General features: G+C 37.2%; 1 protein-coding gene across 5 annotated transcripts; it reads left to right on the forward strand.

The window, feature by feature from the left end:
• On the forward strand, positions 1–25,529 carry ankrd52b (ankyrin repeat domain 52b). Of its 5 annotated transcripts, none has more exons than XM_058792109.1 (28): positions 1–173; positions 1,683–1,766; positions 1,979–2,057; positions 3,318–3,388; positions 3,459–3,659; positions 3,790–3,877; positions 4,377–4,519; positions 6,016–6,228; positions 6,302–6,380; positions 7,401–7,515; positions 7,869–7,951; positions 8,097–8,160; positions 8,265–8,333; positions 8,993–9,133; positions 9,608–9,655; positions 9,747–9,858; positions 13,203–13,274; positions 13,606–13,807; positions 14,173–14,260; positions 19,326–19,443; positions 21,832–22,051; positions 22,163–22,250; positions 22,332–22,415; positions 22,580–22,721; positions 22,872–22,946; positions 23,047–23,129; positions 23,211–23,302; positions 24,019–25,529. In XM_058792109.1, exons 1-28 carry the CDS (start codon positions 147–149, stop codon positions 24,210–24,212), a joined length of 3,075 nt encoding a protein of 1,024 aa, XP_058648092.1. In that variant the 5' UTR covers positions 1–146; the 3' UTR covers positions 24,213–25,529. The 5 variants fall into 5 exon arrangements, 4 of the variants coding, with proteins under 4 accessions (XP_058648092.1, XP_058648091.1, XP_058648094.1 ...); XM_058792108.1 differs by having other exon boundaries at positions 22,580–22,725; positions 22,872–22,954; positions 24,019–25,527; XM_058792111.1 differs by having other exon boundaries at positions 22,872–22,954; positions 24,019–24,216.
• Positions 25,530–27,814: the final 2,285 nt, after the last annotated feature.

Raw genomic sequence — 27,814 nt, forward strand, 5'->3', positions numbered from 1 at the left:
AGCAGCTTCATATTACAGCGCAGTTGCACTAACGTTAGTGAATCCGCTCACTAGTTACCGTTCATTATTAACGGCCTAAAAACATAGAATCATTACTTCGTTATCATATCCTAATGAATAAACTCCGACCTGGCTAATCTGTGGAGATGGGAGTATTAAAGATAAGCGAGCAGGTAAGCGTCTAGAACTGCTTTTCGCTTGAGTTTTGTCAGCAGCATGGAAGGACAGGCTTGCTCTCTCTGGTATGTTTCAGTTAGATGTTTAATATACTTCCCTTATACACAGCCAGAGGAAAACTGTCACTTTAAAACTAGTCATACCCAGATCCCGGCTATACCTGTCTGCGCTGTCAGTGAGAAGCCACATGTCGGTCATTAGCTGACTTTAGTAGTGGATTGTAATCATGTGTGATATAGGTAAGTTATGTGTGTATCCCTGCATTGGGGAGAAATGCTACATTTTCAACACTGCAGATATTTTGAGTATGTTTATTTAAGGCTTGTTGTAGGCCTATGTTTACTTAACACTGATACAAATGATCAAATTAAATAAAATGTAACTATATTAGTTTTGCCTCTAAAATGGCAACAGGGTTTCTACAGATATGAAAAAGACCTTTTTAATACCACCTTAAATGAAATTTAAGACCTAAACTTATAATGGAAATACACATTATATTACATAAATGTATGCAATAGTTAATGTGTTTAATGTAAAAAAAAAAAAATCATCGCTGTCATAAATGATATTTTTTACTACGATATACAGGGAACTTTTCATATTAGCAGACAATATTGCACACAAAATATCCCGAGATTTTTGGTGGTGTAAACAGTTATTCTGAAGCAATATTTTCATCAGCTTTTACATACTTAAATCTGCATATTTTTATTTACCTTTATAAAGGCTTATTTAAAAAAAAAACTTTTTAAATATATGCATCACCTTTCATGTCAAATTATTACAATTGATCAATAAATTGTAATAATGTTAGCAGTCAGATTAAATGATTTACACTGCAAAATTACAACTGCAATAAATAATGTTATGAGATAGGAAAATGCATACTTTGCACTTTAGGGGGAGAAAAAAAAAATCTTTGGTCTGTCCAATGATTGTAAACGGTCATTAGGTCCGTCAGAGTGAAGATATTTTTAGCAGTAATGTGACCAAAAACATTTAAGACCCATCGAATCTGAATTTAAGACATTTTAAGACTTTTTAAGGACCCGCGGACACCCTGGGCAAAAGCCTTTTATTTATAGCTTACAAAACATTTGTTTTTGATTCACTACTTTTAAATGAACGAACAGACAAACAGACAGAAATGAAACTGACCGAAGGCCTAAAGGGATATTTCACCCATAAATGAAAATTTTGCCATCGTTTACTCGCCCTCAAGTTGTTCCAAACCTGAATTTCTTTCTTCTGCAGAACACTGAAGAAGATATTTTGAAGAATATGGGTAACCAAACTGTTGATGGTCCTCATTGGCTTCAGTACAAGTGACCACAAGTTTAGGGGGACCATAAAAAGTTCAAATTTTGACTTCCGTTATATTTCAGATACTCAAAGCCAGGGCAATGTTTAGACAATGTTTTTGAACCAGAATTGCCACCCCTGATACCTTCTTCTCTAAAGTGTGATTATACTGATCCTGATTCTGTCTTTGTCTCATTTAGTCACTCCTTGTCCAGGCAGTATTTAGCCAGAATGCTGAAATGGTGGAGTTTTTGTTGGAGCAAAATGAAGAAGTCAATGAATTGGTACGCGAGTTTTGTCTTGAAGAAATAGTCTTATTTGAAGAAACGTTTTAGTTCTTAAAAATTCATTTACTCCTTTTATTTCTTTGTAAGAAAGCATACATCCACATACCTGATAACAAAAATCATGAAATACTTTTTATTAAAATTGTAGAGTGAATACACTCATTTTTCTTGGAAATTACAACGTGAGGTACAGTCATTTGTTGTTGCAGGACCAAGAGTGGCGCACTGCATTGCATGCTGCATCTTATGTTGGTGGTGTTTATATCATGGACCTCCTCATCAGTTCAGGTGAGATCAGGAATTTCAGGGTGTGCAAAATATTGCATGCTGAGGTTTGAATATGGACTTCCAGTTATAGACATGAACGGTTGTTTTACATGACTGGCCAGCATGAGTGTTAATGGAGTGTGTGTCCTTGCACCTGTATACAAAGATAATCATCCAACTGTGCTTTATTTCAGAAGTTACACTACCAGTCAATTTTTTGAATAATTTCACCAGGGCTGCATTTATTCAGTCACAAATACAATAAAAATGATTTATTGTGAGTTATTAGTACAATTTAAAATAATGAAATAATTTGATAATCGAAATAATCCAAATTATTTTAATGTTTTAAAATGTATTTTTATGTATTGCTGTAAAGCTGAATTTTCAGCAGCTATTATTCACACGATCCTTCAGAAATCATTGCTCATCAATTGTTCACTTATTATCAGTTGTTATTTGTGCTCAATTATTTATAATGGTTTTTAAGGAATAAAAAATGAATAATAATAAATGTTTTTGCAGCTTTTTATAGCATTTATTTTCTGATTAATTTAATGTGTCCTTGCAGAATAAAGGTATTATTTTTATCTGTTTTTTTTTTTTTCCAAATTGTACTTGCCACATTTTGAATGGCAGTTTGTCACGGTTTACCCAAAAATATGAAGCAGCACAACTTGTTTCAACATTTATAATGACAAATTCAGAAAATCAGCATATTAGCCTGATTTCTGAAGGATCATGTGACAATGAAGACTGGATGCTGAAAATTCAGCTTTGTATTAGGATCAATAGAAAATGTCTCTTAAATTGTAATAGTATTTCCACAATGCTACTCTTTTTACTGCATTTGATCAAATAAATACAGCCTTGGTGAGTACAAGAGACTGCTTCATAAAAAGTAATTATTCTAAGTGTATAAGTGACTGAAGTTCATTTTAAACTAAACATTCATTGTAGAATATTTTGGATCACGCTTTATTTTAAGGTCCAGTTCTCACCATTAACTAATTATTAACAATGATATTTGCATCAATTAACTCCTAATTTGCTGCTTATTAATAGGTGCGGTATTTGCTAAATTTAGGTATTGGGTAGGATTAGGGATGTAGAATATTATCATGCAGAATATGTGCTTTTATAAGCACTAATAAACAGCCAATAGGCATGCTAATAAGCAACTAGTTAATAGCAAAAATTGGTCCCTATACTAATATGTTACAATATTTAGTCTTTAACACTGTATTTTGTCTGTGATTGCCTGTGATGTTGTGGTCTCAGGTGCTGATGTTAACGCTAAAGACCAGGAGTGGCTGACTCCTCTGCATCGGGCAGCTGCCTCACAGAATGAAGTAAGAGAGGATTTTTAAAAATCTATTTTATTGTGTTTTTGTCTCTCATTTTGTATTACTTTAAATGCAGGGGTCTGTTGGGCTGCTGCTGAGAAACGGAGCCGAGGTGAACGCGCAGGACAGGTTCTGTCAGACGGCGCTGCATGTAGCTGCAGCCAACAGAGCCACGAAGTGTGTCGATATTCTGATTCCTTACATGAGCAGTCTGAATGCAGCAGATCGCTTTGGGAGAACCGCTTTACATCACGCAGTCCACAGTGGACATGCAGAGGTTCGGCAAGAGCTGCCACTGAATGTAGTGGACATTTCATAGAGGATTTATCTGAAACACTTTATTCACATTATAGTTGAGGTGTGCACGTTAAGAAAGTTTCTTGAAAACTAATTAATAATGTTCTTAGACAGTGAACCTGCTCCTAAATAAAGGGGCCAACGTGAGTGCCAGAGACGTAAAGGACAGGCAGCCTATCCATTTGGCTGCTTATCTAGGTATCTGGTCCTCTGCCTCAATTAATTTGTTTATTATATGTGACCCTGGAGCACAAAACCAGTCATAAGCAGCACAGGTATATTTGTAGCTATAGCCAACAATACATTGTACGGGTCAAAAGTATAGATTTTTATTTTATGTCAAAAATCATTAGGATGTTAAGTAAAGATCATGTTCCATGAAGATATTTTGTAAATTTCCTACCGTAAATATATCAAAACATGATTTTTGAAAACAGTAATATGCATTGCTGCGATTTTCTCAATATTTAGATTTTTTTGCATCCTCAGATTCCAGATTTTCAAATAGTTGTATCTCAGTCAAATATTGTCTGATCCTAACCATACATCAATGGAAAGCTTATTTATTTAGCTTTCAGATGATGTATAAATCTCAATTTCAAAAAATTGACCCTTATGTCTGGTTTTGTGGTTCAGAGTGACATATAGACGTCTGGTCAGAATATATTTCATTTCACTAGTTGTGTCTGTTGTTCAGGGCATCTGGAGGTCGTCAAGCTCTTAGTAGCGTGCAGTGCTGATGTGTCCTGCAGGGATAAGCAGGGGTTTACTCCTCTACATGCGGCTGCTCTTGGTGGACACACTGAAGTGGTCAAGTACCTGCTGAAACTTGGAGCAGAGGTGAAGGATCATATATTAGTGCTAGATCTCTGTTTCCTCCTTGTTTATGTGTCACGTTTTCATCGGGTCATTGTCTTGTCACATGGGCGCCGATACCCAAATGGCTGAGCACCCACAGAAAAATATCAGATGTTCTCCGTTAACTTTAAGCAACTGAAAAATCGATTAAGATTCGGGAAACTCCCTGTGGTCTCACATTGTGTCCTGGTTTTATTTGGAAAACAGAAGCATGTTGAATGGACTCTGTCGTGAATATCCAGCTATGATAAGTAATAAACAACTTGATATGTGGCTGGCCAATGTTAAAACACTTTATTTACTTCTGCAAGGCATTACACATTTTTCCTGTTTGTAAATGTCACGACTGCCAAATATCTGATGACATGTATCTTCGCAAGACACAAATAACTTGAATCATAAGTGGAGGGTAGCCCAATATCTGTTATCATAAACCTGTCTTTTTAGGCAAGTACCAGATATGGGTGTCATGTCATAAAATCATTTTAATACAACTGAATTGAACATAATCACAAATGTAATAAAAACATTGTACGTTACTAAAAATAATGCTTTCATTTTCACGTTTATTCAAACAGCGAGTAAATTATGATGACTAATCTAGATGCCTCTGATTGGCCATTGCATTCATAAGCTCAGCAGAATCATGTGTGATTGGTTATAATGCTCAGTGCTGTAAAAAAAAAAAAAAATGTGTAAAAAGAAATCTAATGCAACAAGAGCTGATCTAAACTTAATGCTGCAGTGGCCACTTTTAATTTCATTTTCACTTTATTCATGACAGCCGTTATAGATTTAATTTAATTGTGAATTTGTCCCAAACGGTTGCACCCACCGACAGAGACATAAATCGGCACCTATGTCTTGTTATGTGGTTATCAGTTCTGTTTTGCTTGCGGTCTTGTATTTAAGCCCTCTTGTTTGCCATGTTGTTGTTCATGTATTAAAGTAGTACCAGGTCATTGTTAATAGTCAAGTTCATAGTTCATGTTTGTTTGTTTTTTTATGTCAGGATCAAGTTAGTAGTTTACATTAATGTTTCTTGATTATCACAATTATAATAAACTGCACTTGTTTTTTTGTTTTTTTTTACAGCAAATATTTCTACTGGTACTTGATTACTTAAATATTTACAATGATTGGTTTTTCAATTAAATTATATATTTATAATGATATTTTCCCTTTAAAATTATATTTATATTTTCAATGCTTTTAACTTCCATACTGTGTAAGTCTTGCAGACTGGTTTATTAAGAGTGGGGGTGGAACATGTTAGGCTATGATATCATTGGTTAGTAGTTTCATTTTTTGGGTGAGCTATGGCTTTAAGGTTTTGAAAGAACAAGGAGTTAATTATAAAAACTAGTTAGCACAGTAAGCTACACATTTTTTTTTTTTGAGTAATGTGCACTTATGAACTGTGCACCAGAGACAGAATCCATTGTGATTTTTGTTTTGTCTTTCATTTTGTCTGTTAGATTGATGAAGCAGATGCCTCTGGCAACAGTGCTCTCCACATGGTTTGTTACGCTGGGCAAAGGGCTGTAGCTAGTGAGCTGGTTAACTGTGGTGCCGGTGTTAACCGATCAAACGTGCGTGGCTGCACCCCGCTGCACCTGTCTGCTGCCTCCGCTGATGGAGCCTTGTGTCTGGAGCTGCTGGTCAATAACGGGGCAGATGTTAACATTCCGGTCAGTAGACAACTCGAAATGAGCAGGCGATTATCGCAGTGTTTTTCTCTGACCTTTCTTGTTTTGATTTCAGAATAAAGTCGGGAAGAGTCCTTTGCATATGGCTGCCATTCACGGACACTTCACCCGTTCCCAGATACTCATTCAAAATGGTAAAGCCACGCTCAAAGCACAAATGTCAAGAGCTTAATACTAGTTAGACCAGATTTTACAGCAGTATTTTCCTGTTGAGCTACTGAGCTACAAAGTACACTGTAAAAAGCTCTGTACGATTAGAAATGACTTTACTTGACTCACTGGTGGACTAGTATAGCAGTGCTGTTTAAGGCCTGGTTAAGGGTTACTTCATATTGTTAACTCACATTAACTAAACATTCTTATACTGTCACCAATGACACCGTGACTGCACTGCATTACCATCACATTTGTAAACATAATGTAATCTCCTGTCTGATTAACTCTCTGTTAATGGATCAAAAGGTCTAATGTTAATTTACACTCAGTTTTCATAAAACATGTTCTAAATCTTATGATGCACACCAGATGAGAAGTGCCATCCTGCACCAGATGCATTGCATTCTTAATATAGCAGTCCAAAACATGGAAACTAATCACAATACTGGCACAAAAAGTGGTTTTGATTAATTTAGCTGTGAAAACAGCACAAAAAGATTTAATATTATTATACAGTATATCTCTAATATGATGCACAGACTTTATTTAATCCACAGATAGACAAACATATTAGTGAAAAATGTCTATACTAGTCATTATGTGCATTAATAACAATTTGAGACAAACATAATGTAATTTTTTTTGGAAAACTATGTGAGTGGGTAATATACCGTAATAATATTCAAGTTTATATTAATATTCAACGTTAATATTTGTCAACAGTGTGCCACACCATCACTGCACGTCAAAACACATGCAAGAGGTAAAATGAGATATATTTTGGGGTGGCACCTCTCTGGCTCTGTCACTGATTTCATAAAGTCTTGAAATCAAGTTTGTGCTGCTAAAAAAAGCAACTGAAAGCCGCTATCATGCTTTCTGGTAGGAATGGCGTCACGTGGTTACTAGTCTGCAGTTTGTTTGACAAAGGTTGTGTTGTAAGGTTAAATGCATTGCCAATCTTGTAATAACAGTCTTTTATTTTTTTTCTCTTGCAGGTGCAGAGGTGGAGTGTGTTGATAAGTTTGGTAATACTCCTCTTCACTCTGCTGCTAAACATGGTCATGAGTTGCTCATCACTATACTCTTGAATAACGGTGCAGATGTGGCCAGGTGTGTCTTTACAAACTCATTCAAACACAGAGACTACTGCAGCAGAACAGACACGTTAGAGTTTGTGTCCACTTCCATTTATTGTAGTTTGCATGTATGTGGATTCATGCAGTTTAGTCTGGCTTAGTCAGTATTAAATATGTTAAATTGAAGCATTTATAAAGAAAAAAAATAAACATTATGTTGCTATATTTCTATAGAATGAGCCTTTGAATGAATTGAAAGTTATTATTGGCTACAGCACGAATGTGATGCTTTCAGTCATGACATATTTTATCTTGAGAATATGCTTAAAAAATACAAATGCTTATTTAAATTGTAATACGCTTTTACAATAACTGTCCACCATATAGGCGAGGCATTAATGGCATGACTCCATTGCACTTGGCGGTGTTTTATGGATTTTCAGACTGTTGTCAAAAGTTACTCTCCTCAGGTAAAAATCATATACATATGGCAGATGCTTATATCCAAAATGATGTACAATGCATAAGCGCCATCCCATTGCTTTGACATTAAACCAGATTTATGTTAACCGTCTAAAAATGTATGTTTGTCTAACAAACATTTACTCTTGGCAGGGTTTGATATAAACACCATGGACAGCCTGGGAAGGACATGTTTGCATGTAGCTGCTTCAGGCGGGTATGCTAAATGTCTTCCACTTGTGCTTATAGTTTATAAATTATGTTTTTTTTAATATACAATTTAGTTATTCATCCTTTGTTTGTCAATTTGTTCACTGACAGAAATGTTGACTGTCTTAAATGGCTGTTAAACAGTGGTGCTGCTCTGAATAAAAAGGACAACTTTGGAAGGTAAAATCTTTATTAATCAATAAAATTCTGTTATATATTCACAGTGTAAATCTTATGCACATACGATTCACACAGATTCATAAAAGCTAATAGTGAAAATGCTTCAAATTATATTTTGTAATGGCTAAATGCACTCAAATTGGCATGGGCAAAACACCTATGATCTGCATTACCTCATGTTTAAAGGATTTTTCAAAGAGTGTCTAATGTGTCTAATATGCTCTAATACAAACTAGTGCTGTCAAACGATTAATCGCATCCAAAATAAAAGTTTTTGTTTACATAATATATGTGAGTGTACTGTGTATATTTATTATGTATATTTAAATACACACATACAGTATATATTTAGAAAATATTTACATGTATATATTTATATTCATATAATTTATATTGTATGCAAATATATTAAATATGTAAACACAATATATCTTTCTTAAATATTTTCATGCATGTGTGTCTATATATATACGTAATAAATATACACAGTACACACATATTATGTAAACAAAAACTTTTATTTTGGATGCGATTAATCGCAATTAATCATTTGACAGCACTAATACAAACAAGGAAATCAGATTTCTTTTAAAATGGACAGTGCCATAAAGTTACTGACATTGGCTTAGTGACCAAGAATTTAATTTAATTCTTCACAGGTCTCCTTTGCACTATACATCAGTGAACGGCTCATATCTGTGTACAGTGGTTCTGGTGAAAGCTGGAGCTGATGTTAATGAACTGGATGTGAATGGATGCAGTCCACTGCACTACGCAGCTGCTGCCCAAACCTCACACAGGTATAACATTTATATCACTACCCTACGTACAGCTGATTGGGAAAGTATTCAGACCCCTGCATTTTTCCACATTCTGTTCTGTCAGGCCTATGCTGTAATGCTTCATCACATACCGTATGATGACAGAGAAGATTTGTGAGAACTTTGAATATGTGCTAATAATAAGTACATTTTTAAATCTGTCACCTGTCTTTTCTTCATGTTGATCCTCTCTGCTTTTTATTACCATCTTGTCTTTTGTGTCTTTACAAAATTATTTTTACTGACTCAGTCTGACCCTTAATTTTGGTCCTCGACTCACGTACTCTTTTGTTCAATAAACACAGGACTGTGGCTGAAGTGGGTAGAATCAGTGGGCTATTTTATTAACGTTAACGATTTAATATGAATTTGTACTGGTATATAGATCTCACATTTATTTATTCAACTAATTTCAAATATGACTTACCTTTGTGTATGTTTTGCCCCCAATAGAGTTGAACAGATCTGTCCTGACAGTGAGACTGATGAAGAAGCTCAGTGGTAAAGCATCGTTTGGGATTTGAAAATAAAATGACTAACTGTTAATAAGCTTAATAGTATATGACCCCTTATGTGTTACACGATCTTACAGGTGTCTGGAGTTTCTTTTGCATAGCGGTGCTGATCCAACACTGCGTGACAGTAAAGGCTTCAGTCCAGTGCACTACGCAGCTGCCTGTGGTGACAGACACAACCTAAAATTGGTAAGAAAACTCTTTTCATGGTATACCATATGTTATGTGAATTATGGGACATGTGAGTAGAATTTTGTGTGGCTTTTAGTTCGATATGTAGGTTGATGTTTTCTCATCTCCCTGTTCTGTCTAGTGGAGAAAAATTGAATAATATTACTCATATAAGAAGTCCAGCATACATCAGATCTGACATTTTGAGTTTTGATAAAAAAAATAAAGAAACTGTATGCATGGATGAATCGTTCACAGTAGAGATCAGCAAAATGCAATTAGAAAATACACATTAATTTCCATTCCATGCCGACTTTAAATAAAGTGGCTTTTATTTTAAATAAATATAGCACAAGCACAAATTTTAAGTAAAACATTTCACAAAAAGTAGCAGTAACACTTTATTTTGATGGTCTCCTTCGAACATTCTGTTGACTATAAGTTTTGCTGCACATACAGTGCCCTCCAAAAGTATTGGAACAGTAAAGACAACATTGTTCTGTTGGCTGTGGAGTCAATACATTTACAAATATGATTAAAAGATGAATTTGAGACAAAACTACAGAATGTCACATTTTATTATTGGGTGATTCAACTCATAGTTGTTTTACCAGCTAAGAAGTTCAGCACTTTTAGAGTTTCATCCCTCTATCTGATGTGAGCATAAGTATTGGAACAGTTGCCTCACAGGTCTTTCTAAGTGATCAGCTGTGTCCTGATGCATTAATTCTTCAGATATTAAAAGCAGGGAATGTGTCGTATCAGTTATATCCATTACTTCTGCATTCTGAATCTTGCATTCGATGATGACACACACAAACCAGGATGAAGATGAGGGAGCTGGCTTTGAGAGAAAAGCAAGCAGGATGCTAAAAGAAAAGAGGAAGTCAATTAGAGCTATAGCAAAAACAAAGGGCATGGAGAAATCAAGAGTTTTGGAAACCACCAGCAATCAACAACGACCTGATCGGCTGAGAAAACAACAGTAGTTGATGACAGACAAATCATAAAAGCTGTGAAAATGAACCCTAAAAGATGTGTCTGTAAAATCACCAACAACTTCCAGAAAGCTGGGGTGATGCTCTGACAATCTACTGTCCTCAGGAGACTTTGACACAGAATTACAGATGCTACACAGCAAGAGACAAACCTCTGACCAGCTCCAAAAATAGAAAGGCAAGATTAGAGTTTGCAAAAAAGCACAAAGGTGAGCCAGAAGAGTTTTGGAAATGTGTTTATGGACCGATGAGACAAAGATGAACCTTTATCGAAGTGATGGGAAAGCAAAAATGTGGAGAAAAAAGGGAACTGCAATGATCCCAAGCACACAGCCTCATCTGTAAAGCATGGTGGAGGTGGTGTCATGGCATGGGCATGCATGGCTGTCTCTGGAACAGACCCTCTCAACTTTACTGATGACTTAATGTATGATGACAGTAGCAGAATGAATTTGGAAGAGTACAAAACTATCTTGCCTACCAATATTCAAGAAAATGCCACAAGATTCATTGGGAAGTGCTTCATATTGCATCAGGTGCCAGTGCAGTCAAGGAATTTATAAGGGCAAAGAAATGGAAAGTCTCAGATTGCCCAAGTCAATCTCCAGATTTAAATCCGATTGAACATGAATTTCAGCAGCTGAAGAGGAGAGTAAAGGCAGAAACTCCCCAAACAAGCAACAGTTGGAATTGGCTGCATTAAAAGCTGGGAAAAGTATTTCAAAGGATGAGACCAAGAGTCTGGTGATGTCTATGGGTCCCAGACTCACTGCTGTGATTGTGCGCAAGACATCTGCAACTAAATAATAGCTTTTAATCTTTTATATCTGCCTTATGTTCAACTGTCCCAATACTTATGCTCGCATCAAATGGTGGGATGAACTCTAAAAGTGCTGTTCTTTTTATTTGGCAAAACATGTATGTGTTGAAACAGCTAATAATAAAATGTGACATTCTGTAGTTTTGTCTCATATTCATCTTTTAATCATATTTGTAAATGTCTTGACTCCACAGCCAACAGAACAATTTTATTCTTCACTGTTCCAATACTTATGGAGGGCACTGTATGTGCCAACTAACACTCATAGTATTAGTAGACTTCCTGTCTAATATCTGCTAACACCTTATTGTGTTGGTCTCCCAAAAGACATTCCACTGACTATCAGTAACTTTGCAAGTACATGTCAACTTATTCTAACCCTAACCCTACCAGTCAACTAATACTCTACTTAACACTCTAATGAGAGTTAGTGGACATCTAGGTGCAGCATTACATATAGTCAACAGAATGAGCAAAAGGGACCATCAAAATAAAGTGAAACAAAAATAGTGGTTTCACTTTAGTTTGATGGTCCCTTAACACATTCTATTGACTATAAGTAATGTTGCACCTACATTTCTACTAACTCTCGTTAGAGTGTTAGTAGTGTATTAGTAGACTGGTAGGGTTAGGGTTAGAATAAGTTGACATGTTCTTGCAAAGTTACTTATAGACAGTAGAATATCTGTTGGGAGACCAACACAATAAGGAGTTAGTAGATATGAAGCAGACAGTCTACTAATACTCTTATGAGAGTTTGTTGACATGTTGTTGAAACATTACTTAGTGTCAACAGAATGTTCAAAAGGGACCATCAAAATAAAGTGTTACCAAAATAGTTTCTTAAGTTTGAAATTATAGAAATAGATTAGCATGAGATTGCAATCCCATAACAAAATCATTTGAAATCATTCAGAAATGCAAAATATTGTAGGGTTACAGCAGAACTGAGGATAAACGATCGTCGGTTGTCGGTTAGGAGAAATAAAATAAGCAAAAATGAACATTCCTATTTCCTAATAAAAGTTTATCAGAAAAATAATAATAATACAACTGCACCTGTTTATGATTATTGCTTGATGATCAAGTATCTAAATAGTCTATAACAAAGAACAAAAAAAAAAAACTCATGACACTTGTTAATAAAAATTATTTTATGTAGGCCTATACAATTTAATAATAGGCTATATAATTAAGTTTTGTTTCAAATGGGTGAAGAACAGGCTACTAGCCTAATTTATGCAATAGGTGAAATTATGTATGGAAACAGCTCAATACACCAAAACTTATGCGACAATTTGTTTTTTTAGGGGTGACATCATCACGCACACTATTTTAGGCCAGTTGGATGGAAACAGACTGTAGACTGTAGACTTTTTTTACACATATTCTCTTTGTCGATAACAAAACAGCGCAAAAACTGGATGGAAACTTATGTATTGTCAACTAAGCAAATGCTTTTTGAGAAACTGTTGTGCTCTCCTTACTTTTACCTTGTACTGTATGTCACTTTGAGTGAACTGGCAATAAACTTTTCTTATTAGCTCATAGAAATGTCTTTCAAATGTGTGGAAGATGTGGAGAGTTGTGTTCCTGTGAGCCCTTTTCACTTAGCGGTGAGTACTCCGTCTCTAGTCATATATCTTTTCGCTCTTTTTCTCTGATGCAGTCGTTATTACAAATTAAAAGTAGAATTAAAATGAATTGAAATTCATGGGACTGCTACAAATGTATTTTTTGTTAATTAGCAAAATTGAGCCTTGCTTGAAACATAAAAAATAAGCCATTGCCAGTTGAAGTAATCCAGTAAATTCTTCTCTCTATCATTTCAATTCAAAACCAATTCAACATTCTGTGTGGAAAAGCCAATTCTATTCAAATTACTCATGAATTGATAGTAAAACAAGACATGAATTTTGCCCAACCCTGATAAATTATTTCTATCAGGCGTATAATGGTCACAGTGAAGCTCTTCAGGTGCTGTCCGAAACACTGGTTAATGTAGACATACAGGATCCCAGGGGTCATACAGCTCTGTATATGGCTGCTCTGAGAGGTCACGGCCCCTGTGTGGAGCTGCTGCTGCTTCAAGGGGCCTCGAATGCCATTAGGGAGCACATCCACAGATGGACACCACTACATGCTTCAGGTGTGTAAAGATGTTAACATGTAAAGGAACAAAGAATTTGTAAAGTGTAATGACTGAAAAGTTAGTTCAAAAGTTCAATTAGTAAAGGCACTCTACTAATGTAACATTATAATATTGTACATTTTGGCTATATTTTGTGCTACAGTCTAACCAAGGCTCTTGTGTATTATCGGGAATGATGTACTACTGTGTAATTTAAACTAGTTTTCAAAACATTTTTTAATTATTTTGGTTGTGACAGTCAAGTCAAATGTTTGGTTTGTTAAAGCTAAGTTAGACGTACATCATTGCAGAGCTGTGGGAGGGCCAAACTATGAATTGGTACATTTTGAACTTTATTTTAACCCATTGATTTATCCTCATAGCTGCCAATGGTCAAACTGACTGCCTGCTCATGATGTTGCAAAGAGACGAAAAAAATGACATAATTGACCTCTTGGACATACATGGACAGTAAGTGCCACTTCAACATCCATTTCAGTTATATAGCATGACAATATAGCAGAGGGAAGTTTACTTACGAGTCAGTGAGCATCACCCCAGTCCTGCTTTAAAGGGAACATCAGATGGCCATTTTCCACAAGTTGGTATGATTCTTTAGGGTCTTCATGAAGAGTCTATAACATACTTTGGTTAAAATTTCTCAATTAATAGTGTAAAACAACACCCTTTTTATCCTGTCAAAAACAGCTCTGTTCACAGCGACCTGTTTCAGTGCATGTCTCTTTAAATGCTAATGAGCTCTGCTCACCCCGCCCCCCTCTTCCGTGAGGTGATGAGTTCTCGTGAGAGACTGTTAACTTTAGCCGTGCAACTTGCTAACTAGCATATTATTAGGAAAGGCGATTTGCAAAGATTCATAAATAAAAGCCTTACACTCACTTCTTCTGGAGATGAAGATGGATCATGAATGATTTGCGTGAACATAAGCACATTTAGGTAGATCGGGGGGCGTATTCCCTTCAAAAACAAATGTAATCCACTGTGTCTTCAGCGGCTCAGATGTCGGGAGTAAATGACGACTGCTATGTTCATTATTACATCCAACAACAGAACGCCTCAATCGCTTAGGAGCCATTCTTGTCTACTCCTGCTCCAGTGTCAAAACAATGGCGGACTGATGACAGCTCACTCAGGGCGGGTCTACGTTAAAATAATCGTGTCAATAATCGTGGGAGGGGCCTTGGCCTGTGTGACGTACATCAGGCTAGAATCTGTGAATGGCTTGATCTGAGAAAGGGGTTATTACTTTGGGGACTTAAAGCACTGGGTGGATTTTTATCATTATAGGGTGGGTACCTCTAGGGTACACTAGAGGTCTTCACGGAGGACCCGGGACCCGTACGGGTTCGGGTCTATATTTTAAATGGTCAGCCGTGTCCAGGTCGGGTCCCAAACTATTACTTCGGGTCCTGGGTCTGTTTAACATTGTGTGTAATACCCGAGTCGATCGGAGAACACTGCACCCGCCAGTGATCAGTGTCAGTCAGCAGTTTGTGTGTGTTTTGTAACTTGCAACTTGTAAAATTAGGATGAGAAAAGTGTGAGCGGGAAATAAAAAACATGCGTACTGCAAGCGTACATATTTTTGGACCCGTGAAGACCTCTAGTGTACACACACTGCCAACACACATTTATGTTCAAACACCATGTAAAAGTGAATTTTGCATCTGATGACCCCTTTAAGTTTGACTGAGATAAATGTGGTAAAACACGAGTCTTGTGTTTTGTTTATTTATATGCATGATTGTTTTCATGTATAAAATGTGCAAGATGCCACAGTTACAATGTAGCTGTCATGGATAGGGGTTACATAAGATAACATATTTAATATAATGAAATGACATTTATTTTCATATTAAACATTACAACAAATTTATCACTCAATTTAGGGCTTTCAAATGACTATATTAAGATTGCATTAATTACTTTTGTAATAACTTACTATTTCAGATAGTGCTGAAGTTTCCAATACTGAAGTTGCAAAAATAAAACAATCCGATCCAAACAAAATACGTATTATAACATAACCAGTTGTGTGTAATAAGGCCCACTGTTGTGTCATCAGCAAACTTGAAAATGTGGTTGTTCTGATACTGGCCAACAGTCGTGAATGAGTAATATAAACTTTAAAGGGTTGAGAACACAGGCCTCGTTTCAGACTCATTTCTGTTAATCAGGAAGTCCAGGATCCTGTTACAAGGTGAGCTTAAGTCAGTGAATAGCATTCTGACTTTGTGTCTGAGAGGGTATGACACATAATATGGCATTTGCAGTTGCGTTTGTAAGCAAACTGTAAAAGGTCCAGTGTGGGTGGGATGATGGTCTTGATGTGAGTCATGACTAGCCGCTCGAAGCACTTCATGGCAATTGGTGTGAGTGCCACAGGGTAGTAGTCATAAAGGCAGGTTATTGATTATGTCTTTGGCGTGGGGTGATGGTGGCAGTTTTGAAGCATGCTGGGACAACAGGCTGTACTAGCGAATAGTTAAAGATGTCCATAAGGACATCAATCAGCTAGATCAAGCATTCTTTCAGTGTTCAGGCAGGGATGCCATTTGGGCCATCAGCCCTGCGTGGGTTAACTCTTTGCAGAGTCCTATTTACTTCAGCTGATGTAAGCACCTGGTCATCTGCGGGTGGGTTGATTTTCATGACTGTTAAGAGTCCTCCAAACATGCAAAAGTTGTGCTGTGCAGTAAAAGGAGCACTGCTGTTTGCTCCTTTTAGTCTTTCCCACATGCACTGAAGGGTCTCCAAGCGTCCCTGGATCCTCCAGGTGTATGACACCTACTGTAGGCTCTATTTACCCCAGCATCTCTGAGCATCCTGTACATCAGTCTAGACATGATTGTCTCCTGCTGTGCCTTGTGGGGACAGTAACATGCTGGTAGAACTTAGGTAGGTCAAATCTTGAGGTTGCTGGGGGAAGTTGTGGCCTAATGGTAAGAGAGTCGGACTTGTAACCCAAAGGTCGCAGCTTCGAGTCTCAGAACTGGCAGGAAATGAAGGTGGGTGGACTGAATGACCAGCTCCATCTTCCACCCTCATTACCCACAACTGAGGTGCCTTTGAGCAAGACACCGAACCCCCAGTTGCTCCCCGGGTGCCCCTGCAAAAATGGCAGAGCACAAATAAGGTATGCAGGTAGGTTTCTTGAAGCATATTGGAGACGTTGCCACAGTTCTTCTGCATGTAGTCTGTCTCAGTTTGTTCTGTTTCTTCATGTTATTCCAGACAGACTGATGATGATCAGATCAGATTTCTGTGTGGAGCACTGGCTGTTGTCAGACTCCTTGTGCAAACAAAAATCTCACTGGAATATTACAATTAATGGCAAAATGAATGTTTGGAAAAGTCAACTGATATTTCCTACTGACAAACTACAGCAAAAGATAGAAATAATGGACTTAAAACCATTTATTAGCTGGTGAAAATACTAGTGTTCTAATAATTTTGGCCACCACTATATATATATACAGGTGCATCTCAATAAATTTCAGTAATTCAACTCAAATTGTGAAACTCGTGTATTAAATAAATTCAATGCACACAGACTGAAGTAGTTTGTCTTTGGTTCTTTTAATTGTGATGATTTAGGCTCACATTTAACAAAAACCCACCAATTCACTATCTCAAAAAATTAGAATACTTCATAAGACCAATAAAAAAAACACTTTTAGTGAATCGTTGGCCTTCTGGAAAGTATGTTAATTTACTGTATATGAACTCAATACTTGGTAGGGGCTCCTTTTGCTTTAATTACTGCCTCAATTCGGCGTGGCATGGAGGTGATCAGTTTGTGGCACTGCTGAGGTGGTATGGAAGCCCAGGTTGCTTTGATAGCAGCCTTCAGGTCATCTGCATTGTTGGGTCTGGTGTCTCTCATCTTCCTCTTGACAATAACCCATAGATTCTCTATGGGGTTCAGGTCAGGCAAGTTTGCTGGCCAATCAAGCACAGTAACACCATGGTCATTGAACCAGCTTTTGGTACCTTTGGCAGTGTGGGCAGGTGCCAAGTCCTGCTGGAAAATGAAATCAGCATCTCCATAAAGCTTGTCAGCAGAAGGAAGCATGAAGTGCTCTAAAATTTCCTGGTATATGGCCGCGTTGACTGTGGACTTCAGAAAACACAGTGGACCAACACCAGCAGATGACATGGCAGCCCAAATCATCACTGACTGTGGAAACTTCACACTGGACTTCAAGCAACATGGATCCTGTGCCTCTCCACTCTTCCTCCAGACTCTGGGACCTTGATTTCCAAATGAAATGCAAAATTTACATTCATCTGAAAAGAGGACTTTGGAGCACTGAGCAACAGTCCAGTTCTTTTTCTCCACAGCCCAGGTAAGACGCTTCTGACAATGTTTCTGGTTCAGAAGTGGCTTGGTAGCCCTTTTCCTGAAGATGTCTGAGCGTGGTGACTCTTGATGCACTGACTCCAGCTTCAGTCCACTCCTTGTGAAGCTCTCACAAGTGTTTGAATCAGCTTTGATTGACTGTATTCTCAAGCTTGCAGTCATCCCTGTTGCTTGTGCACCTTTTCTTACCCAAATTCTTCCTTCCAGTCAACTTTGCATTTAATATGCTTTGATACAGCACTCTGTAAACAGCCACACCTTTCAGTAATGACCCACTGTGACTTACCATTAATTGGTCATTAATTGAAACTCAAATATAAATATTCTAATATTTTGAGATACTGATTTTTGACTTTCATGAGCTGTAAGCTCTAATCATCAAAATTAAAACAAAAAAACTTTTGAAATGTTTTACTTTACATGCAATGAATCTAAAATATATGAAAGTTTCACTTTTTGAAATAACTTGCAAGAAAAAATGAACTTTTTCACGACATTCTAATTTATTGAGATGCACCTATATATATATATATATATATTTCAAGTGTTTCAACCACACCCATTGCCACAGGTAAAATCAAGCACCTAGCCATGCAGTCTGGATTTACAAACATGTAAATAAAATGGTTCATTTTGAAGAGCTCAGTGAATTTAGGCATGGTACTGTATGCCACCTTTGCAAGATGTCAGTTCATGAAATTTAATCCTTGCCAGATATTCCACAGTCTAAGTGTTATTATTGGAAAGTGGAAGCATTTAGGAACAGCAGCAACTCAGCCATGAAGCAGAAGACCAGGTAAAGTCACAGATCACCGAGTGCTGAGGCGTATGGTGCATAAAAGTTCCCAATGCTCTGCAGATTTAGACTTCCACTGGCAAAAGCTGTCCGCCGGGAGCTTCATGGAATGGGTTTCCATGGCGAGCAGCTGCATGCAAGCCTCACATATCCACGTGCAATGCCAAGCATTTAAAACTGCACATTCAAGTCTCATTTTCCTGTTTGATGACAAAGCTCAACGTTCAGTAATATGCTTGATCAGAATGTTGTGAGAATCCATTAATATATTGTTTCCCCCATTTTTCTCTCTTTGTTCCTTTTTTTAAATTGTTTGAAGTAGTGCTATTGTAAGCATAGTTTGTTGGTATCTGTAGGACTCCATTGATGTTGGCTACACTGGGCAGTCACATTGACTGTGTCCACATGCTGCTTGAGAGAGGAAGTAATCCAGACACTGGAGACAGAAGAAACCGCACTGCGTTGCATCGCGCAGTAAGTTTATGTTTTGCACGTACAGTACGTATGCATGTGTTTGGTTTGTGTATCTGAATATTTGCACATTATTGTGCTGGAATTTGGCAATATTGTAAGGAAATTTAAGGTGTGTTGGCAGCACTGAATACACCTAGGTCTGCAAAAGGGCATCATATTCTTTGGTCTTTATACTGTACAACCCCAGAGTTCAGTCATTGCAACTAACTAATCCTATGAGATATCCATTTCGTTTTAACAGCCCTTCTATGTTTCACATTTGGCAACACATTGTAAATTGGAATCATCTCCAAACTTAACTTAGGACACTTGGGTTTAAATGTGGGAAAGATGTCAGCAGATCTAAGCTCTGTAGTGAGGACAGGTCAACACATGTGGCCTAATTATAGGAGTACATGGGCTGTGCAATGGATTTGAAAAACACTGGCCTGTGTTTTCTGTGATCAAATCACGATTGAATCTCATCTGACCACATATCACAGCTACAAAAGTCATATGTAATAGGTTGCTCTCGCAATGTGAAATATTAAATTATTTCTCACATTATTTATCTATTTTGAGAGATTCTTGTTCCCCTCATTTCTCTTCCCACAGAGAGCAACTTCTTTGAATTCCTAAATAATATATGAGAATATGTGTTTTGCCTTGTTGCTTGTATTCAGTTATTTTAGCTTATTTCATTCAATTGGTTGGTGGAAGAGTACAGTTCTAGGGTTTTACATGACATGCAAATCAAGAACAGGTAGTTTGTTATTGCTGTGTATCCTACAGTACCTTACTGTGCATACGTAGGAAGTAGATTAGATTAAATTCATCTACAGGATCAACAGGGCATATTTTTTCACAATCAGTGACATTTGACACATGCCAAAGTAGGACCATAGCTCAACTAGCCTTGCTGACTCCACAACCTATTATAGGAGTGCTTTGCAACTACTGACTGAACTGAAGACAAAAATAGGTCTACTGACCTCTGTAAATAGACTGGATTTACAAGCCACTTCCCATTCTGTGATGACAGCTGAAACATTCATTCATATTCAAGATTTGCTTCATCTACTGTCATTACGGTTGAGTAACCAGCCAAAGTTAGAAGCAGCTTTATAATAAAATGAGGTAGTCAGCAGGTACTGAATATTCATTCAGAAGAGATTTTTTATTTATTTATTTGATTAAATTATGCTTTCTAATATAATATAATATAAATTCTTATAATAATAATAACAAAGTTATTTTGTTGTCGCATTGGTCAGTAGTATATTATTTCTTGGCTATACACCAGCATCTGAGTTGTGCCATATCCATGTCCTTTTTATGAGCCACCAGAAAAAAGGTTGTCTTTGATAATTAGGTTGCATAAATGAATGAATGAAGCATTTGCAGTATATTGTGTTTTTTTATGTACTACTGTACACCCACAGCGCTTTGCAAACATATCAGGTGGTTACAGGAATCTCTCAACCTGCTCTGAACTGGTTCAAATAGGTGAAATAGGTGGTGACTTGGGCCTCATTTATAAAGCGTGCGTGCACTCAGATTTGATCTAAGAGTGTGTGTACGCTTAAATCCATGCCAAAGCTCAAATTTGTAAAAACTGTCTTTGACGTGGAAAAGTGCTTAGCGTCACGTCAGGGTCAGAGCAGACGTATGCACTTTTTCTTGTCGGAGAACTGAAGGTTTTTGAAAATGTAAGCTGTTCTTGCAGCTTGCCGTTCTAAATTATGATGATTGGTGATCTTTTATATGTTAATGATATTAATTAGGAGTCACAGCTGAAACCATTCAGTTGCGTGCAAGTTCAAGATCATTTGCGATTCATAGATTTCACATCTGAAAGAGGCGGATGAAAGCTTAAAATAAGTTTTGTATGTGTGTTTGTGTAAAGAAGTGCATTTATGTACCTTTGATCAGAATGTGATCAGTCATGTTTTTCTTGAATGTGAAGGTGCAAATGACTGACCACTGCATCATCCTCAGAGAATCAGTTAATCTTGGACAGGACATATAATGTGTGAAGATTCAGCTGACTCTTATTTAAGCCAGAATGACCAGACAACTGCCACTGAGTGTTGTGCTAAATTTTGGACCCTACATGGGGGAGGAAAAAGAAAACAATTCATCTCTTGGGTCATATTTTATCTGTGTACTGTATGTGTATATGTATATGTAAATTATGTGGGAATCAATACGGTAGATCCTAAAATGAAAGATTTAGTTGCCAAATTATTTTTAATCATTAAATTATATCAACATTGTTGCCCAAAAGTCTCAATTTAGATGGCTACTCAAACGAGACATTCTTTCAGAATTGTTTTTCTACTTTTTCCTGAGTAAAAGTGTAATGCATTATACAGCAAACTGAATTTTGGTCTCCTCTGTGTGTTTCAGGCAGTAGCTGGTAGTGAAGAGTGTGTCTCAGCTTTGCTGGTGCATGGAGCCTTTGCTCTGTGCAGGGACGTTTATGGCAGAAGCCCTTTGCACTTGGCTGCCTCTTGTGGTCACGCATGGCTGTTGCATCCTTTACTTGATGCAGCGTCACTCTCAGACCCCCTTGACTCTCTGCTGGACTACAGTGCCTACACACCTACTCACTGGGCTGCTTACCATGGTCAGATGCCTTTCCATTCCAGTACAGAAACATCAGCTGAGAATTATACTGATGAATTACAAATCTCTTGTTTGCAACATAAAAATAAGGAAACATTCTGTATTTTTTAAGGGCACAATGACTGTCTAGAACCTTTACTTGAATATAGGCCATCAAGCCTTCAGGAAGGAAACACCTTCACACCACTGCACTGTGCACTGTGAGTGAACCTCACCTCATCTTCAAAATGTTTCTGTACACTTTCCACGATAGGATCCATTTATTCTTCCTTTTGCCACAGAATTGCTGGTCATGATGGTGCTGCTCGACTGCTTGTTGAAACTATGGGAACAAAAATCGTGAACCTCATAGATGGCAAAGGAAGGTATGTATGTCTGTTGTCCACTTTTCCAAACATAGCACGTGAGCAAAACAACAAATTTGGACAAATAAGAGGCTCCCTTTTTAAAAGCTGATTTCAAAAAGCCACCAATATTTCAGAATTATTATTGTTGTTGTTATTATTTTTATTGTGTATTTTATCTGCAGGACTCCCTTACATGCATCTGCGTATGCAGGAAATGTTGCAGCGCTGCATTTGGCGTTGACTTGCGGCTCAGATGTAAACTCAGCCGATTATACAGGGCGCTCTGCATTAATGGTTGCTGCCGAGAATGGGCATACTTCTGCTGTGGGTTTGTATTGTTAAAACTCGTTTTGTCAAAAGAGCTTTATAGCATGTAGAATTGTTGAATATATAACATTGATTTTAAAAGATGTGGTACATGTGTAATCTTTTTTGATTAGACTTAGTGATCAGCTCAGGCTTTTTTGGTTGCAGATACCTTGCTTCATCAGGCCGGGGCAGACCTCTCGCTGCTGGACATCAACGGGAACTCAGCACTTCATATCGCCTGTAGAGGAGTAATAACCCCATCACTCATAGTGTCCTATTATACAGCATGCTGGGTGCGATGAGTTTCCATTATAAATGATCATCCCGTTTAACTCAACAGAGTCATGAAATGTGTGCTCTTCTCATTCTGGCGGAGATTGACGACCCGACTCTCATCAATACCACAAACACTGCACTTCAAACGTGAGCATTCACATCTGCATAGGTGTATATGCATCAATTATTTGGTTGTTTTCACAAGTTTTTCTATCTATGTACCGTTAGACCTCTGCATATTGCAGCAAGAAATGGTCTTGCCACTGTGGTTGAGGTGCTGCTTACTCGAGGTGCAACGGTTCTGGCCATTGATCAAGATGGTGAGTTTCTCCATGCCCATCACATTGCCAAGAGAGAGCCAAAACAATTAACTTTATCGAGTCATTAATCAATAGTATTGACTAGTAGGTACTGTAGATTTTGTGTGTGAAGAGACACAAACCAACTGCTCACCAGCTGCTAGTTAAATAATCTCTTCACCTTTATTTATTTATATAGCGCTTTTAACAATCGCTAGATATTAAGTGTCCCCTCTTCAATGATGTCCTAACATGGTGTTCCATTTTAAAGTGACAAGTACTGAATTTTCTTTCATGTTAATGTAAGCTTTTGTCTCAACTGCGATAAGCGACTACATTCTGTTAGCCACTTTGTTTGTTTTCCTGAATTGCCACGTTATCTTATTTAGCCCCTCAAACAGTGGAGTCCCATTGGCCCAAAATCCAATTTTGCATATCAAGCAGCATTTTTGCTTTTAGTGTGGACAGAAAAATGTTTACAGATAAGATTAATGTAAACTTGTCACATTGCCTTCTTAGGATATAACTTAAACTAGAAGAATAATGTGTATACAGTGTCAGTGTTGAGGAGAAACTAACTGAAAGTAACAAAGATACTAACTTAATTACATTTTATCAGCAGCATGACAGTAACTCAGCTGTTTTCCAACTGTGTTATTTCCAGTAATATCGATGTATTGTAAAAAAATGCTACTTTGCTGGTTTCTCTGTCACATTTTACTGATTTGACATTTTAGGACATATTCCGGCTTTGGCATGCGCACCGAACAAAGATGTGGCAGACTGCTTGGCTCTTATAATTTCCACAATGATGCCTTTTTCTGCTGGCACCAGCTGCGGCATCAGTCTGATGAAGCACTGTGGCATTGCTGCATCCCATCAGCCCTTGTCCAACACCGTGCCTATACAACTGATTACAGAGGAACCATAGAGCTGAGTGGACACCAAACAATATACTGAACTCTGCCACTCTTTGACTTTGAACTCCTCTTATCTATTCAGAAGTTATTAGAACGTAATTTTTATTGTACAATATTATACAATGCTACTGCTTTAGCATCATGCAGTATATACTGTCTGTGACATTCATTTGTAATACAGTACATTTTTAACTGCACCATTCCATTATGTGCTGAATTCCTCTTTTATATGTAGCCTTAGAAAGTAATTTCTATTAAGAGTACAATATCTGCTACTGTTTTAGCATCATATAGTATACATGGACAGAAATGTATTCATTTGTGTTTGCATGTGTGGGTACTCTAAATATGAATTTATCATTTCACTTTTATCTCAGCTTATTACTGATACATTTACCAGCTTTCTTTGGACACCTTTTCTGCATTTTTGAAGAGGCAAATTGCGAAAAATAAAAGCACAAAATAAACAATGTTTAGTCACCCTGCAAACTACAAGACGTGACTCCATCAAAATAAATGTTTCTCACACACGGATTATGAGCGTTTAGGTTTTTGCATATTTGTAATCTTATTTTACAGGCATAAATACTGAAATTCAAAACACTTTTAGCACTTTAATTACCTAAACAATCTAAATTACACAAATGTACACAGTGTAGTTTGTGTCACAGACAACTGTGTGCCACAGTATCACTCTTGTCATTCATGTTTTTGCTGTAACACTAAGGTAGCACTGTGCTTTTATTTGTTTCAATCCTCATTTCTTGTTAGTAAACAGTTCTAGTAGACTTTAATCATCATTTCATACTGTTAACTTCAGTAGAGTTGCACAATATGTATTTTAAAGCAAAATAATTTTTACATTTTTAATTGGAGTAAACATATTGGAGTAAAACTAATTGGAGAAAAACAAATAAATGTATATATCCTGATATAGACATTTAAAGTGCCCTATTATGGATTTTTGAAAATGACCTTTCATGCAGTGTGTAACACAGCTCTATAAGTCAGTGAAAACATCCTGCAAAGTTTTAAATCTGAAATTATACAACGAATAGTTCCGGTCCTTGATTCTGATTGGTTGAGCCAAGGTCGAAGCTGCTGTAAATTACTCGACAAACATACACCGTTGTTTACATTTGTGTGTTGCTCGGCAACCACTTTGTTGGAACTACAACTGTTTCAGAGGAACTACATTGTTTGGCGGAAGAATAATGTTTTTATTAATATCATTACACTTTTATTTGCTCTGTTTTATTTTGTGAAACCTTACTACGAATATGGAATAACCCTTTTAAAAAAGCAATAAGTCCCATGAAGCCGTGGTTTACAGTGAATTTATAACAGCTAAGGGGGTTGTAGGCACTCCACTTCACGTCGAACCTAACAACCTAACAATTCACTGTAAACCATGCTTCTTGGGGCTTATTGCTTTATTGTACAGTGTATAAAGTTATTGTCTCTCAAAAGAAAGAGTCGACTCTGAATCATTGAAATGAGTCGTTTTTAAAATGAATCCCAAACCATTTCGTGTTGACGTCAACATGAAACAGCAGCATATTGCCGCCCACTTGTTGAACGCGCACACCTGAGAAAACTTCATTTTCGCGTTGGTCTGAATGAAAATGCGAATTAATTTTTTGCCACTAGGTGCCAAATAGCTGTTTCCCCAGTAACGCTGTACACAAAGCAGCACTGAGCTCACAAACACTGCTTTAAATGAAATCAACCAATCACCGTAAATTAGCGTCACACAAAGGAGGGGTTTGGAAAAATGAATCATTGAGCAAATAAGGTAAAAATAAATGCATATTATAAGAAAAGGAAAGTGTTTTTTGACCTTGCATGCATGCCAACCTGTTGTTAGGGACTCCAAAAACCAAAATATGACCCATAACCCATAATAGGGGCACTTTAAAGTCCGTGTAAAGTAAATTTTGATATTGTTTGTAAACACATTATACATGTTAGAAATGCATTGCTGAAACATGTTAAAAAGACTGTGTGAACTATGTAGCACATAATTGTGGAGTTAGACCATTAAACATTTTTTTTTTTTTTTTTTTACCATTTTCGTGATCAGGATTTTTTTGGGCGGGGCTAAATCATGACTCGATGATGCAATCGAGCCACCGAGCACGGCCCCTCGAAGCAGCGCAGACCGATCAAAGTACAGTGAGAGCTATAGAGAGCAGACGCTCCTGATGCTTTCGAATCGCTCTCGCGGTACTTTGATGTCATACACTGATCGTTCTGCAGCGCTGCTTCAAGTCGAACACTCCTAATAACTAGAGCACATTTTTTTTGTAGTGTGACAAACTCAGAACGCACATTTAATATTGACTACACGGACTGATTAAAAAATTTACTAAGGTCTAAATTATTTGCTATATTTGAATGTTTGCATGTCATATGGAACTACTACCTTCTTTACCATTTTGTATATCAGCATATCTCCAGGTGTTTTGCTCAAATTTGCTCAGGGTACCCCTGCATGTCTCCGATGAGCAAAGGTCCCACCCCTTACGCAGGTCAGCTGCATCAGATCACCAAAGACATTCATCGACCCAGCAGCCTGACAAAACCCGCGCTGACACCTGCTCAGTCTCTACTCTGGCCAGAGTATATGGTCAGACAGCCCCCCCGACAGCTTCAACAGTGTTACTTTCTTGTTCTGAAGAAGGATGGTGGCCTCAGGCCCATCCTTGAATTGAGACTTCTGAACTGAGCCTTAATTAGACAGACATTCAGAATGCTAACATTGAAGCAAAAAATAAGTTTGTCTGGGGGACTGGTTTTTCTCAGTGGATCTGAAAGATGCTTATTTTCATATCCACGCCATTTCCATCACAGACCGTTCTTGAGATTCATCATCTTGGTGGCTTACCAATATGTGACCCTGGACCACAAAACCAGTCTTAAGTCGCTGGGGTGAATTTGTAGCAATAGCCAAAAATACATTGCATGGGTCAAAATTATAAATTTTTCTTTTATGCCAAAAATCATTAGGATATTAAGTAAAGATCATGTTCCATGAAGATATTTTGTAAATTTCTTACTGTAAATATATCAAAACTTCATTTTTGATTAGTAATATGCATTGCTAAGAACTTAATTTGGACAACTTTAAAGGCGATTTTCACAATATTTAGATTTTTTTGCACCCTCAGATTCCAGATTTTCAAATAGTTGTATCTCAGCCAAATATTGTCAGATCCTAACAAACCATACATCAAAGCTTATTTATTCAGCTTTCAGATGATGTATAAATGTCAATTTCGAAAAATTGACACTTAAAGGGATAGTTCTGAGTGAAAATTGTGAAAATTCTGTCATCATTTACTCACCCTCAAGTAGTTCCAAACATGTATGAATGTCTTTGTTCTGCCGAACACAAAGGAAGATATTTTGAAGAAAGTTTGTAACCAGGCTGTTTTGGGGCACCATTGACTTCCATGGTAGGAAAAAAAAATACTATGGAAGTCAATGGTGCCCCAGAACTGCTCTGTTTCCCACATTCTTCAGAATATCTTCCTTTGTGTTCAGCAGAACAAAGACATTCATACAGGTTTGGAACTACTTGAGGGTGAGTAAATGATGACAGAATTTTCAT

This window comes from Onychostoma macrolepis, chromosome 11 (assembly GCF_012432095.1).
Source record: "Onychostoma macrolepis isolate SWU-2019 chromosome 11, ASM1243209v1, whole genome shotgun sequence".
NCBI classification, from domain to species: Eukaryota; Metazoa; Chordata; class Actinopteri; order Cypriniformes; family Cyprinidae; genus Onychostoma; species Onychostoma macrolepis.